The 15,857-nt window shown below is 48.9% G+C and overlaps 1 protein-coding gene across 4 annotated transcripts in view; it reads left to right on the forward strand.

Annotated features, from left to right (window-relative positions):
- The window catches only part of zmp:0000000755 (phosphofurin acidic cluster sorting protein 1), a 58,566-nt gene extending 48,054 nt beyond the window's left edge, over nucleotides 1-10,512 (forward strand). For 2 of the 4 annotated variants that reach the window (XM_037538800.1, XM_037538801.1), the window contains exons 17-25: nucleotides 1,447-1,557; nucleotides 2,617-2,719; nucleotides 3,795-3,827; nucleotides 5,196-5,238; nucleotides 5,573-5,615; nucleotides 5,838-5,976; nucleotides 6,136-6,359; nucleotides 6,462-6,575; nucleotides 7,405-10,512. In XM_037538800.1, the coding sequence (XP_037394697.1) occupies nucleotides 1,447-1,557; nucleotides 2,617-2,719; nucleotides 3,795-3,827; nucleotides 5,196-5,238; nucleotides 5,573-5,615; nucleotides 5,838-5,976; nucleotides 6,136-6,359; nucleotides 6,462-6,575; nucleotides 7,405-7,520 (926 nt within the window). In that variant the 3' untranslated portion in view covers nucleotides 7,521-10,512. The remainder of the gene's footprint in view (nucleotides 1-1,446; nucleotides 1,558-2,616; nucleotides 2,720-3,794; nucleotides 3,828-5,195; nucleotides 5,239-5,572; nucleotides 5,616-5,837; nucleotides 5,977-6,135; nucleotides 6,360-6,461; nucleotides 6,576-7,404) is intronic. The other 2 variants (XM_037538802.1, XM_037538803.1) reach the window with 1 other exon arrangement.
- Nucleotides 10,513-15,857: the final 5,345 nt, after the last annotated feature.

Consider the following 15,857-nt stretch of genomic DNA (forward strand, 5'->3'; position numbering starts at 1 on the left):
TTCTGCTCTGTTTGTGGTTTAAGGTTCGGTTCTGCTCTGTTTGTGGTTTAAGGTTCGGTTCTGCTCTGTTTGTGGTTTTAAGGTTCGGTTCTGCTCTGTTTGTGGTTTGAGGTTCGGTTCTGATCCGTTTGTGGTTTGAGGTTCGGTTCTGATCCGTTTGTGGTTTAAGGTTTGGTTCTGCTCTGTTTGTGGTTTAAGGTTTGGTTCTGCTCTGTTTGTGGTTTAAGGTTCGGTTCTGATCCGTTTGTGGTTTAAGGTTTGGTTCTGCTCTGTTTGTGGTTTAAGGTTCGGTTCTGATCCGTTTGTGGTTTAAGGTTTGGTTCTGCTCTGTTTGTGGTTTAAGGTTCGTTCTGATCCGTTTGTGGTTTAAGGTTCGGTTCTGCTCTGTTTGTGGTTTAAGGTTTGGTTCTGATCCGTTTGTGGTTTAAGGTTTGGTTCTGTTCTGTTTGTGGTTTAAGGTTTGGTTCTGATCCGTTTGTGGTTTAAGGTTCGGTTCTGCTCTGTTTGTGGTTTAAGGTTTGGTTCTGCTCTGTTTGTGGTTTTAAGGTTCGGTTCTGCTCTGTTTGTGGTTTTAAGGTTCGGTTCTGCTCTGTTTGTGGTTTTAAGGTTCGGTTCTGCTCTGTTTGTGGTTTGAGGTTCGGTTCTGATCCGTTTGTGGTTTGAGGTTCGGTTCTGATCCGTTTGTGGTTTAAGGTTTGGTTCTGCTCTGTTTGTGGTTTAAGGTTTGGTTCTGCTCTGTTTGTGGTTTAAGGTTCGGTTCTGATCCGTTTGTGGTTTAAGGTTTGGTTCTGCTCTGTTTGTGGTTTAAGGTTCGTTCTGATCCGTTTGTGGTTTAAGGTTCGGTTCTGCTCTGTTTGTGGTTTAAGGTTTGGTTCTGATCCGTTTGTGGTTTAAGGTTTGGTTCTGTTCTGTTTGTGGTTTAAGGTTTGGTTCTGATCCGTTTGTGGTTTAAGGTTCGGTTCTGATCCGTTTGTGGTTTAAGGTTCGGTTCTGCTCTGTTTGTGGTTTAAGGTTCGGTTCTGATCCGTTTGTGGTTTAAGGTTTGGTTCTGCTCCGTTTGTGGTTTAAGGTTCGGTTCTGATCCGTTTGTGGTTTAAGGTTTGGTTCTGCTCTGTTTGTGGTTTAAGGTTCGGTTCTGATCCGTTTGTGGTTTAAGGTTTGGTTCTGTTCTGTTTGTGGTTTAAGGTTTGGTTCTGATCCGTTTGTGGTTTAAGGTTCGGTTCTGCTCTGTTTGTGGTTTAAGGTTTGGTTCTGCTCTGTTTGTGGTTTAAGGTTTGGTTCTGTTCTGTTTGTGGTTTAAGGTTTGGTTCTGCTCTGTTTGTGGTTTAAGGTTCGGTTCTGATCCGTTTGTGGTTTAAGGTTTGGTTCTGTTCTGTTTGTGGTTTAAGGTTTGGTTCTGATCCGTTTGTGGTTTAAGGTTCGGTTCTGCTCTGTTTGTGGTTTAAGGTTCTCACCCCGTAGCGAAGTGCGTGTCTGCGTTCGACAGCAGGTTCGGTGGGATGTTCATGGACACGGCGTGGAGGGAGCTGTTCTGCAGGACGGAGCCGCCGGCTGCAGGTAAACACGCTGCTACAGGAACTGTACACTTGGGTGAATGAGTGACCGCTTCATTAGGAACACTCACCTTCTCGTTTCCACGCTCACTGTCCACTTCATCAGCTCCACTGACCGCTTAGTTTCACTGTTACAGACTGTAGTCCATCTGTTTCTCTGATACTCTGTTACCCTGTTCTTCAGTGGTCAGGACCCCCATGGACCCTCACAGAGCAGGTACTGTTTGGGTGGTGGAACATTCTCAGCACTGCAGTAACACTGACATGGTGGTGGTGTGTTAGTGTGTGTTGTGCTGGTCTGAGTGGATCAGAGAGCAGTGCTGCTGGAGTTTATAAACACCTCAGTGTCACTGCTGGACTGAGAATGGTCCACCAACCAAAAATATCCAGCCAGCAGCGTCCTGTGGGCAGCGTCCTGTGGGCAGCGTCCTGTGACCACTGATGAAGGACTAGAGGATGACCAACACAAACTGTGCAGCAGCAGATGAGCTGTCGTCTCTGACTTTACATCTACATCTAGGTAGGAGTGTCTAATAGAGTGGACAGTGAGTGGACACAGTGTTTTAAAAACTCCAGCTGTACTGCTGTGTCTGATCCACTCATACCAGCACAACACACCCTAACACACCACCACCACGTCAGTGTTACTGCAGTGCTGAGAATGATCCACTCACAGTATCACAGATTTTCCATCATCAACATTCCATATAAGCTCAGAAGACTCGTGTAGGTTCTCTGGTGGTTCTGGATGGTAAATAAAGTGTCTATATCTGTGTTGTAGTCATGGCGACGCCTGGTTCCCATCACCACCACTGTAAAGAGTCTGAACCATTTCACTCCAAACCCTCTGAGTCTCTCTGATTACACCTCACACCCTGGATTACGGGGGAATTTTGAGAGAATGGTGGAATTCCCCTTTAAGGTGGAACAGAGAATTTGAATGAGAAGCTGCTTTCAGCCCAGCGGCTCCGGCGCTGACAGATGCTGGATGGACTAAGAAGTTCCACTGCAGTTCCTCTGCTTGAGCTGCGTTGACTCTGTTTGTTTGTTTGTTTGTTTACAGACAGTGTTGATGTAGCGGGGCGGATCCTTCAGTACCTCGCTGGGGCCAACGTCTCCCACCAGTTCCCCATCTCTGAAGCCATGCTGACCTACAGACACAAAAGGTGTGTGCAGTGCGAGTCGGGACTGCGTGGCGTGGTTGGGCTCTGCCGTGTCCCGTTCGGCTTGTCGGAGGGTAACGATACCCCCACACAGCGGGTTTAGACAGTAAAGGTGTGGTGGACGTTACGCGTGGAACAGGGAAACATTAGAGACCCTGATGACCACAGCAACTCATTTTACTGTCCAGCTGCCTTTAATTTAAGCAAACAATCAACAAACAAACCTCCTCCGGGTCTTACCGCTCAGTCTGTCTGTGTGGGTGGGTGAATTGGGGCGGGGGGGACGTCAGTGCGGACGCTTAACAGGACAGACGTGGCGTGGACAGGACCGGCCTGGCGTCTTACTGTGCTGTTACGTGTGAAACGGATTCCAATTTTGGTTATTTATGCATTTCATGCTCAAATGTAATAATTGATAGGAAGGAATTGATGTGTGTGAGATCTGCGTTCCCTCTTTTTACGATCAGATTCCAAATTGGAAAATTTCCATAAATTATTCAAAAGATATTCATTGTATCCCAGTTGAGATAGTTGACCCGGGTTGACCGGGGTTAGTTTTCTGGCCAGCGCATTCATCACTTTTGGGCAGTCATGAGCTGGAGGTCCGGGATCCAGCCTCGTGACCGGAAGGTCGCTGGTTCGATCCCCAGAGCCGACAGCACATGACTGAGGTGTCCTTGAGCAAGACGCCTGACCCCCGACTGCTCCCCGGGCGCCGTGGATTGGGCTGCCCACCGCTCTTGGCAAGTGTGCCCACTGCCCCCTAGTGTGTGTGTTCACTAGTGTGTATGTGGTGTTTCACTGCAGGGACGGGTTAAATGAGGTGGTCAAATTTCCCCGTTGTGGGATTAATAAGGGTCACTTAATCTTAATCTTAATAGTGTTCCAGAAGCTGTTCTGCGAAGCTGGTCGTGGTGTAGAACCTCATCCCGCCCTAAAGGCTCTTGAGCTGGTGCTCTGGTGGTCAGAGAATGACCAGGTCCTGAACTCTGAACGCTGCTTCTCTCTTTTCAGTGCTGGGTTGCTGAGTTTTCCTGAAGCCCTGACTCTGTTTCGTTTCTTTCCGTTCGCTTCCCAGGAAGAGGAGTTTATATTTTGATTTTTACATCAGGTACAAGGTTCTGACTTCCCTTCTTCATTTCTCTGTGTTCTCTCCACGTATCAACCACCTCATTCTGTGTCTCGGTCCACTGTGGCTCCGCCTCCTGCTCTGACACTCCAGCACGTGTTGGTCAGACGTGCAGATGCTGTGACACAGGGATCAGTAGTGACAGTGGACATCATTCTGTTGCTGTTTTCCGTGTTTCATCATTAAAGCGATGTTGCTCAGGTCAGCATTAGCAACATTGAACCATAGCTACTGTGGTACACTAGGTGGCGCTGCATGTCCGTGTAAGATGTGTATATAGACTATATTTTAAACGTATAAACAAGTGTAAAGCACAGGTGCGAGGCCTGTACCATACACCCCATGTATCATCATCGCGATATGAGCCTCCCATTGGTCCTTCGTTGCCATGGAGAAGGACGCTGTGACGCCATCGGCCTGCAGATGCAGCCTCTGAACTGGGACACTATCACTGCCTAATGTCCCACCAGTTAGCACCAGGTTGACTGATAGCAGCCAGCGCCATCTGGTGGTGTGGAGGATCATCTTCTCCATCATGTTGTTGTGTTTTTCCTTCTACTTTCAGCTTCAACCACTCTGACAGTTCATCTCTGTGATGGACATTAAAGCGTACAGTGATTTTATGTCCAGATATTCTAACATCAGACCTCCCCCCCCCCTCTCCCCCCCCCCCCCCTCTCCCTCCCCCCCCCCCTCTCCCTCTCTCCCCCCCCCTCTCCCTCTCTCCCCCTCTCGCCCTCTCTCTCTCTCTCTCTCCCTCTCTCCCTCTCTCCACCCCTCTCTCCTCTCTCCACCCCTCTCTCCACCCCTCTCTCTCTCTCTCTCTCTCTCTCTCTCTCCACCCCTCTCTCTCTCTCCCTCTCTCTCTCTCTCTCTGTCCCTCTCTCTCTCTCTCTCCACCCCTCTCTCTCTCTCTCTTTCTCTCTCTCCACCCCTCTCTCTCTTTCTCTCTCTCCCTCTCTCTCTCTCTCTCTCTCTCTCTCTCTGTCCCTCTCTCTCTCCACCCCTCTCTCTCTCTCTGTCCCTCTCTCTCTCTCTCCACCCCCCTCTCTCTCTCTCTTTCTCTCTCTCCCTCTCTCTCCACCCCTCTCTCTCTCTCTCCCTCTCTCTCTCTCTCTCTCTCTCTCTCTCTCTCTCTCTCTCCACCCCTCTCTCTCTCCCTCTCTCTCTCTCTCTCTCTCTCTCTCTCTCTCTCTCTCTCTCTCTCTCTCTCTCTCTCTCTCCACCCCTCTCTCTCTCTCTCTCTCTCCACCCCTCTCTCTCTCTCTCCCTCTCTCTCTCTCTCCCGCTCTCTCTCTCTCTCTCTGTCTCTCTCTCTCTCTCACTCCACCCCTCTCTCTCTCTCTCCAGCCCTGATGAAGACTCCTGTCAGAAGTTTGTGCCGTTTATTGGGGTGAGCTCTTTGCTCGTCTGTGTTAAAGTGATAGTGTCACCCCTTTGATGTGAATGTCGAGGCGTTCAGTGTCTGAAGTTTCCGTCTTTAGTTTTAGCTACAAGGCTAATGTAGCTAACAAGTAATTGAAGCTTATACCCACCAGTTAGCATAAGGCTGTGTAGTTGAGCTGTGACCCTGTGGGACACTTCAGACACACACGCCTGTCTGGGCTCTTTGGGTTGGGTTGATTTATCTTCTTACCAAACTATCGATTTCATTTCATGTGGGTTAGAAATGAAAACACTGCCTGTTTGTTTGTTTGTTTGTTTGTTTGTTTGTTTGTTTGTTTCAGGTTGTGAAGGTGGGAATAGTGGAACACAGTCTGTCAACATCAGGTGAGATTTCTCAATGACATCATAGGTTTAAAAAATAATAATCAGTCCATAAACCATTTAGTTCATATTCACATCAGAGACACGCAGCTTTGAGGAATATTTACTTTTTCCACTACTGTCTAATATACAGTCTGTTATTATTATTATTATTATTATTATTATTATTATTATCATTAGTATTAGTAATAAGTACTTCATCTTATTCTGTTCCTGCCCTCACAGTGGACTCTGACGATGCTATGGGTGGTGGCATTGGTATCCTGACCACACCTCCATCCCAGCCAGCCACAACCCATGGGAGGGAAATGTGTGTGACTCCGCCCCCTTCTCCCTCCACCTGTACAGCCCTGACTGGAGTCGGGTAGGAAAAGTCCACCAGATTTCACTAAAGCTAAATGCTAACGAATGAATTAATATTCAGCGTCATTCATTTACATGTACAGTTAGCATCGCAAAGATCAGTGACTTGTAAACAAAGCGAGTGACTGGCTGGACGTGACCTGACCGGCATGTTCCTCAGGTCTCCGGGTGCAGGTGGGGAGCTGATGGGTCTGCAGGTGGATTACTGGACGATGCAGGGCGGAGAGAAGAAGCGCGATGGAGAGAAAAGGGAGGCGGGGCTGAAGAACACGCTGAAGAGTAACTTCCGCTTTCTGCAGGTCAGCCGTCTGCCCTGCAGGGGGGAGCTCACCCCACCGCCCAGCATGGCCATGACCGTCGTCACCAAGGAGAAGAACAAGAAAGGTCAGCTGTGATTCGCTGCTGGTCATGAAGGAGGAATAAAAGCACGTTAGATGGGTTTTGTTGTCAGATTGTCTCGTTAAGGCAGAGCTGTGTCCCCTGCAGTGATCTTCCTCAGTAAGAAGGTGAAGGAGAAGGAGCTGGACTCCAAGAGTCAGGTGATCGACGGCATCAGCCGATTAATCTGCACCGCCAAACACCAGCACACCATGCTCCGAGGTAATCAATCAACCAATCAATCAGTCAATCAATTCAATCCAGAGCATCATAACACCACGCTAAGTGGGAATCAATCAGTCAGTCAGTCAGACCACAGTACAGCATTAGAACATCATGCTTTGTGGTATAAAATCAGCCCATGTATCAATCAATCAATCAAGCGATCGACCTATCCCACCTACAGTATCAGAACACCTCGCCTCAAGGTAACCAATCAGTCAAGCAATCAGTCAGTCAATAGTAGTACAGATCCAGCACACCGTGCTCTGAGATAATCAATTAATTAGTACATACTACAGTGGTGGTGATGGGACCAAGACGTCGCCATGACTACAACACAGATATAGACACTTTATTTACCATCCAGAACTTCCAGAGAACCTAAACGAGTCTTCTGAGTTCATATGGAATGTTGATGATGGAAAACAGTGGAAAATCTGGAATACTGAGTTTTCTTTGGGGACTATTTTGCCGCACAGCGCCCTGCATGTCTCCCTCCACCATGAATGGAGTTGAAGTTCTCTAAACTCTCATAAAACAGCGTCTCAGTCATCAGGCAGTGAATTCAGAACCAGTTCATGTAGGAACTTTCTGTAGGAGCTTTTAGAGGGACGTCTGGTTCCCATCACCACCACTGTGAGGAGCTTTTAGAGGGACGTCTGGTTCCTATCACCACCACTGTGAGGAGCTTTTAGAGGGACGTCTGGTTCCCATCACCACCACTGTGAGGAGCTTTTAGAGGGACGTCTGGTTCCCATCACCACCACTGTGAGCAGGTCTGGCTCAGTGAATGGACTCTTATTTTGACATGATTTTTCTGTTTGTGTAGTCTCTATAGACGGTGTGGAGTGGAACGATGTGAAGTTTTTCCAGCTGGCCGCTCAGTGGCCCACCCACGTCAAGCACTTTCCTGTGGGCATCTTCAGCTACAGCAAGCACATCTGAACTCACCTGAGGTCACCTGAGCACAAGTGAACTCCCCTGAGGTCACCTGAGCCGTGGTGACCGGCAGAGCTAAAGGAGTGAGAGCCAGTCTGACGCAGCAGTACTGTTTCCTGTGGAAACTCTACTGTCTCACTTTCAGCGTTTTCACGTTTATATCTGTGTTTTTTTGTGTTGTTTTTTTTTAATTATATAAACAGTTCATATTTTATACTTTAATATACAGAAAAACCCGCTGCCTCTTCTCAAACAAAGCCGTATTTTTGATTCTCGACAAGTCGCCACCCGAGGCAGCTGTCGGTGCACTTTGTGTGTTTGTTTGTTTGTTTGTGTGTTTGTTTGTTTACTTGCTTCCTGTGAAACCCAGTGTGGGCTGTTGTTGCACAGACAGAAGTCGGAGTGGCTGTGAGGGTCTCGACCTCTTTCACCTGAATCTGCGCTGGTTTATCATTTTTCAGAAACTTGGTTTTTACTGTAGCAGAACAACATCGAGCACCTTGACCTGCCTCTGACTGTAAAGCACAGCCGCAGCACAGAACACAGCCGCAGCACAGAACACTAAGACTGGTCCAGAACGCAGAGCGCAGCACAGAACATAGCCGCAGCACAGAACACTAAGACTGGTCCAGAACGCAGAGCGCAGCACCGAACACAGCCGCAGCACCGAACACAGCGCAGCACAGAACACTAAGACTGGTCCAGAACGCAGAGCGCAGCAACGAACACAGCCGCAGCAACGAACACAGCCGCAGCACAGAACAAAGCCGCAGCACAGAACACTAAGACTGGTCCAGAACGCAGAGCGCAGCACCGAACACAGCCGCAGCAGCGAACACAGCGCAGCACAGAACACTAAGACTGGTCCAGAACGCAGAGCGCAGCACCGAACACAGCCGCAGCACAGAACACTAAGACTGGTCCAGAACGCAGAGCGCAGCACCGAACACAGCCGCAGCACAGAACACTAAGACTGGTCCAGAACGCAGAGCGCAGCACCGAACACAGCCGCAGCACAGAACACAGCTGCAGCACAGAACACTAAGACCGGTCCAGAACGCAGAGCGCAGCACCGAACACAGCGCAGCACAGAACACTAATACTGGTCCAGAACGCAGAGCGCAGCAACGAACACAGCCTCAGCACAGAACACAGCCGCAGCACAGAACACTAAGACTGGTCCAGAACGCAGAGCGCAGCACCGAACACAGCCGCAGCACCGAACACAGCGCAGCACAGAACACTAAGACTGGTCCAGAACGCAGAGCGCAGCACCGAACACAGCCGCAGCACAGAACACAGCCGCAGCACAGAACACTAAGACTGGTCCAGAACGCAGAGCGCAGCACCGAACACAGCCGCAGCACAGAACACTAAGACTGGTCCAGAACGCAGAGCGCAGCACCGAACACAGCCGCAGCACAGAACACAGCCGCAGCACAGAACACTAAGACTGGTCCCGAACGCAGAGCGCAGCACCGAACACAGCCGCAGCACAGAACACTAAGACTGGTCCAGAACGCAGAGCGCACCACCGAACACAGCCGCAGCACCGAACACAGCGCAGCACAGAACACTAAGACTGGTCCAGAACGCAGAGCGCAGCACCGAACACAGCGCAGCACAGAACGCTAAGACTGGTCCAGAACGCAGAGCGCAGCACCGAACACAGCCGCAGCACCGAGCACCGCGCAGCACAGAACACTAAGACTGGTCCAGAACACAGAGCGCAGCACCGAACACTAAGACTGATCCAGAACGCAGAGCGCAGCAGCGAACACAGCCGCAGCACAGAACACTAAGACTGGTCCAGAACGCAGAGCGCAGCACCGAACACAGCCGCAGCACCGAACACAGCGCAGCACAGAACACGAAGACTGATCCAGAACGCAGAGCGCAGCACCGAACACAGCCGCAGCACAGAACACAGCTGCAGCACCGAACACTAAGACTGGTCCAGAACGCAGAGCGCAGCACGGAACACAGCGCAGCACCGAACACTAAGACTGGTCCAGAACGCAGAGCGCAGCACCGAACACAGCCGCAGCACCGAACACTAAGACTGGTCCAGAACGCAGAGCGCAGCACCGAACACAGCCACAGCACAGAACACTAAGACTGATCCAGAACACAGCCGCAGCACCAAACACAGCGCAGCACAGAACACGAAGACTGATCCAGAACGCAGAGTGCAGCACCGAACACAGCCACAGCACAGAACACAGCCGCAGCACCGGACACTAAGACTGATCCAGAACGCAGAGCGCAGCACCGAACACAGCCGCAGCACCGAACACTGAGACTGATCCAGAACGCAGAGCGCAGCACCGAACACAGCCGCAGCACCGAACACTAAGACTGGTCCAGAACGCAGAGCGCAGCACCGAACACAGCCGCAGCACCGGACACTAAGACTGATCCAGAACGCAGAGCGCAGCACCGAACACAGCCGCAGCACCGAACACTGAGACTGATCCAGAACGCAGAGCGCAGCACCGAACACAGCCGCAGCACCGAACACTAAGACTGGTCCAGAACGCAGAGCGCAGCACCGAACACAGCCGCAGCACCGAACACTAAGACTGATCCAGAACGCAGAGCGCATCACCGACCACAGCCGCAGCACTGAACACAGCGCAGCACCGAACACTAAGACTGGTCCAGAACGCAGAGCGCAGCACCGAACACAGCCGCAGCACCGGACAATAAGACTGATCCAGAACGCAGAGCGCAGCACCGAACACAGCCGCAGCACCGAACACTGAGACTGATCCAGAACGCAGAGCGCAGCACCGAACACAGCCGCAGCACCGAACACTAAGACTGGTCCAGAACGCAGAGCGCAGCACCGAACACAGCCGCAGCACCGAACACCAAGACTGGTCCAGAACGCAGAGCGCAGCACCGAACACAGCCGCAGCACCGAACACTAAGACTGATCCAGAACGCAGAGCACATCACCGAACACAGCCGCAGCACTGAACACAGCCGCAGCACTGAACACAGCCGCAGCACCGAACACAGCCGCAGCACCGAACACAGTGCAGCACTGAACACAGCCACAGCACCGAACACTAAGACTGGTCCAGAACGCAGAGCGCAGCACGGAACACAGCCGCAGCACCGAACACTAAGACTGGTCCAGAACGCAGAGCGCAGCACCGAACACAGCCGCAGCACCGGACACTAAGACTGGTCCAGAACGCAGAGCGCAGCACAGAACACAGCCGCAGCACAGAACACTAAGACTGGTCCAGAATGCAGAGCGCAGCACCGAACACAGCCGCAGCACAGAACACTAAGACTGGTCCAGAACGCAGAGCACAGCACCGAACACAGCCGCAGCACAGAACACTAAGACTGGTCCAGAACGCAGAGCACAGCACCGAACACAGCCGCAGCACCGTCACTGCACTCGCCCCCAGCCCGAGAACCCAGTTCTCCATTTAATAACCATCAGTCTCGTAATAATAACGGACGTTAAATGAAAACATGCACTGCAGACGGTGAAACCTCGGGAAGTGAAATGATCTTAAAAAGACGGTTCTTCAAGGGTTCTTTAGTAAAGAAAGTGGTTCTGTATAGAACCATGAACACTCAAAGAACCGTCTATGTGATTAAACAGTTCTCTGCATGGTGAGTGGTTCTTCAGATTGATGGAGAATGTGCTGAATATGGTTCTACGTAGCCCCAGAAATGGTTCTGCTATTGTTACATGCTTGACATCACAAGAGTAGCAGAAACTTTTGGTGCCACACAGAACCCTTTACAAAAAGGTTCTCTATAGAACCATCTACAGCACATTCTTCATCAATGTGGAGAACAATTCACCATGCAGGGAACCGTTTGATCACGCAAAGGGTTCTTTTGAGTGTTCAGGGTTCTGTATAGAGCCTTTTTCTTTACTAAAGAACCCTTGAAGAACCAGCTTTTTTAGGAGTGCAGTGGACGTAGCAAATGTCCGTCATGCTGAGATTGTTGTAAAGCTGCTTATTATTATTATTATTATTATCATTATTATTATTATTATCATTATTATTATTATTAGAGCCACAATGTGCTCCTGTACGGTCAGAGGAGCTGATAAAATGGACAGTGAGTGTAAACAAGCAGGTGGACTTAGTGAGGTGGTCAGTGTATAGTATTTATATTTATATATATACAGAACTGTACATCAGGCCCAGGCTGACCAGCCGCACCTTTAACACTGAAACGAGTGCAGAAACTGCGGGAAGTGCTGATTCTGGACTTTCAGTCCAGTCCAGATGAGAGTCTGCAGGACAGATTTATTATGAGATTAAACCTGAAGAAGAACCTGACAGGACATAAAGAAAATACTTCAGCAGTGGAACCCGAGGGGGAGGGCGTTATCGTGGAATACCATCCCAGCCGTGATGTTGTTGGTGATAACTCCCTCCTCGAGTGCTCTACTGCTTTAATACTGCAGTTAAATAAATACAGTAAGAAATGAATAAACTGGTCGTGAACGCGGCGTTTAATATGTTTTAATGTTCAGCGCCTCACAGTAAGGAGGGCCTGGGTTTGATTCCCCGGCCGGGTGACCGGGGTCCTCTCTGTGTGGAGTCTGCATGTTCTCCCCGTGTCTGCGTGGGTTTCCTCCGGGTTCTCCGGTTTCCTCCCACAGTCCAAAGACATGCAGTCAGGCTGATTGGACATGCTAAATTGCCCCTAGGTGTGAGTGTGTGAGTGACTGTCTGTGTCTGTCTGTCTGTCTGCCCTGCGATGGACTGGCGACCTGTCCAGGGTGTGTCCTGCCTTCCGCCCGAAGACTGCTGGGATAGGCTCCAGCACCCCCCCGCGACCCTGACGGAGAAGCGGCTTAGATAATGGATGGATGGATGGATGGATAATGTTCAGCTCCTTCCTCCTAATTAGAGCTCCTTAACGAGCAGCTCGTTGCTACGTCAGAGTAACGAGCTCCGCCCACTCGCTGCTCAGCCGGCAGTTCGTTCTCCAGCTCCTTACACTAAACTCCCAAACTGTCGTCTCCACTGAGCAGCTTTTCAGTCGGCAGCTGTGACAGAAGAACAGCTGAACAACCTGGAATCAGCCAGAAATGAACCCAACACCATTCGCCAGACGTGTCTGATCTTCAGAGTCGGACCGAATCAGACTGAGCCGTAAAACTGAGCCAATATCAGGTTCAGCTCAGTTTGGTCAGTTTGTCCAGATCAGTATTAATGTTGTTTTGTTCCAGCCGGTCTGTGAAGCTTCTTACAGCCCGTTTAGTTTGGCGAATGGTGTTGGGTTCATTTCTGGCTGATTCCAGGTTGTTCAGCTGTTCTTCTGTCACAGCTGCCGACTGAAAAGCTGCTCAGTGGTGACGACAGTTTGGGAATTTAGTGTCGTCTCGTCTTCAGAGTCGGACCAAATCGGCTGTCGGTCAGATGTGGTCTTAACAGTGTCCGTTTTCTGTTTGTGGTAAAGTGAAAACGTTCAGATGGCTCGAGCGTCTCCTACAGCTGCCAGAGTCGTTGCTTAGCAACAGCGTCTCAGCGAAGTGATAGTGTTTGTGAAATAATAGCACAATTAGAACACCTCTCAACCAATCAGCTCGCGCGGCCGGGACTGACTGCTATATTACATTACGTCATTAATTATGCAGTTACGTGACGGGAGACGACCAAATGATCTGGTGTTTTAGGGTCAGGATTATCTCACCTGCTTATATACACTGCATTTCTCAGAAGAAGTCAAATGATCTGCCGGTATAATGAGATCATTTCACTGAATGAAATCAGACAGTCAGTTCAGAGCAACATGGGAAATATTAGATATGTTGTCTAGAATCCTGGATGATGAGGAGAATAAGTTCATTTCACTTTCCAAGATATTTCTGCAGCGTAAAAACAAAACAAAGAGTAGACGAGAGAAACATGCAGAGCAGTGAGGAGGAGGTCCTAATGGTCTGATGTATATTATATCGTAATTTTATAGTTATAATGATGCTGTTTTTCCTCCTGCTCTGAATGAACAGAGGATTAAAGTGAATCTTTATGACGTCAAAGTCGTTTATCTTCCACCAATGAGAGTTAAAGCTGCCACGCTGCCACCTGGTGTCCGAGTAAAGGACTGCAGGGCCTTCAGCGCTGCAGTGCGGCTGGACGCCGGGTGGAGATCAGTTCTAGCTGTGCTTCCCGGTTCTGAAGGTCCTCGTGTCTCTGAGCTCCGTCTCTCCTCTAGGAGCCCAAAGCAGTCCTTCCTTCTGTATGTGTGTATCTTGCTGCAGGCCGCTGTACAGGGCAGCCTTTGACCTGTGTTCTGACCTCTGTTATATTTACAGTTTACTTTCCTGTAAAATGTGGGAGGGTGGAGGAGTTACAGCCTCCAGATCAGTCAGGGTTGCGTTTAAACACCTGATCAGGTGAGCGGCGTGTGGATTATTTATATTGACGCCAGTTTGGGAAAGAACAGGAATTTTACTTTGGCTGCTCTGTTTGTGTAAAGACGTGCTGAAGGCCCAAAACTGCCAAATACAGTTTTACACACTGCACTACATTCACATATTAATGAGGGGGTGGGGTCAGGGTAACGAGGTCCATGTAATTAGTGCAGTTGAGTGTAGACTCAGGCCAAAGGTCTGGAAGCAGGCAGTGATGTTTTTGTGTTGAATTGCCAAAATATTGTTTAAATAGATATGACCACTAGATTTAAGATAAATCCACTTGTCTGGGAAATAGAAAAAACAAAACAAAGAATAAACTGAGAATAAAGGCCAAAATAAAATGTCATTTTTTTAACTGTATGAAAGTGATTTAAAGTATAGCTGCATATAGTGTTGTTAACAGGCTAAAATATGCCGAGCTGCTGCTGAGAGTCGCCTGTAAAGCCTGAAATCATCATTTAAAAATCAGAGGCGTCGAGTTTTTCACACCACGTCGTACGTCTTTACGCATGAACGTCATGTACAGACTCTAAAAGGAGGTCCGGCTTGATGTTTCGGCCTCAGATGACCTCAGAATCAACATCACTGATGAAGATGTGATGACAGTAGATGATTCATCCTCAGAAGATGCTCCTTCACCGAGTTTAGACTGAGCGTAGACCGAGATTAGACCGAGCGTAGACCGAGTTTAGACCGAGCGTAGACCGAGATTAGACCGAGCGTAGACTGAGTTCTCTCTGATTCTCTTTCAGTCAGCAGGTTCATTCACTTCTGGGGGAGTGCAGTTACACATCTCCACCAGAGAGGGCTCCAAATCCCCAAACTAAATGTTACAAAAAGTAAACAGTAATTGCCCCCCCCCCCCAGCGTACTCTATGGGTAAATACCACATACGATAAAAATGAAAATAGAATTTTGGCCTGGAGTTTATGTCTCCGCATCTCCTCCGCCTGAAGAAGCTGAGAGTGAAATCAGCCCAGCTACTGAAACTGAAACTGAAACTGGGTTTGCGTCGGTTTCGTTTTTATCGTTTCGTCTTGGTCTCTGTGTGAGCCTCGTGTCCGAGCGTCTCGCTGTAACTGTAATAACGACCCTCCTGTGGGAACCCGAGCCCGGCCAATACGAAACACACCACCCCGACCGGTTATTTAACACGGCCAGAGATTCTGGGATTTAGATAAACTGGGTGACTCACTGTCAGATAGCAGCCCTTTAACGGTCAGAGTCCTTAAGATCAAACAGATGAAATGTTTTCATTTGAAGCTGGGGGCGGAGCTTGTCAGTCAGGTCTTTTCTCTTGTTCTACCATAAACGCTATTTTTAGTTTAATGTTATCAGTAAAATGTGAAATTTTACACAATGTAAAAAATGTTCCATTTAAAGCCCGTAAAAGTAAAATTACCTGCGAAAACAGAATCAATATATGTTAAAATTTAAAACTAATGTTAAAATCTTTTCCTCTTCCTAAAAATTCTTCCTGGTAAGAACTGAATATAATTCCAGCTGATAAACGTAGAATTTTGACTTTTTTGCTACTATTAATAATTTAATTAATTAATAATTAAATTAATAATTAATAAGTTTTTACTTCAAAATGAATTTCTGCTTCTAAACTGTATTGAAACTGAAAATGTTGGTGGTGGTTCAGATTCAGGATGTCGCTTTGTTTCTGGTATAAAAGGTGATGGTTTAGTCTCTGTTGGCCCTTCAATAAGAGCAGAAACTCCCCGCCGAGCTCACAGCGCATTCGTTACGGTAGCGAACAGGACACTAATATAAATATCGGCCGATGTCCCGGCTGAGCGACGTATCGGTCGGGCTCTAAAAGAACCCTTTACGCTCCTTTAGGGGATTTTAGTTTATAATGGGGGGATTTACAAACCGGCGTCTTTGCACAAAAACCTCATTTTAAACCGTGTTTTTAAACAAACCACTAA

This window comes from Pygocentrus nattereri, chromosome 5, assembly GCF_015220715.1.
Source record: "Pygocentrus nattereri isolate fPygNat1 chromosome 5, fPygNat1.pri, whole genome shotgun sequence".
In the NCBI taxonomy this organism is placed as follows: Eukaryota; Metazoa; Chordata; class Actinopteri; order Characiformes; family Serrasalmidae; genus Pygocentrus; species Pygocentrus nattereri.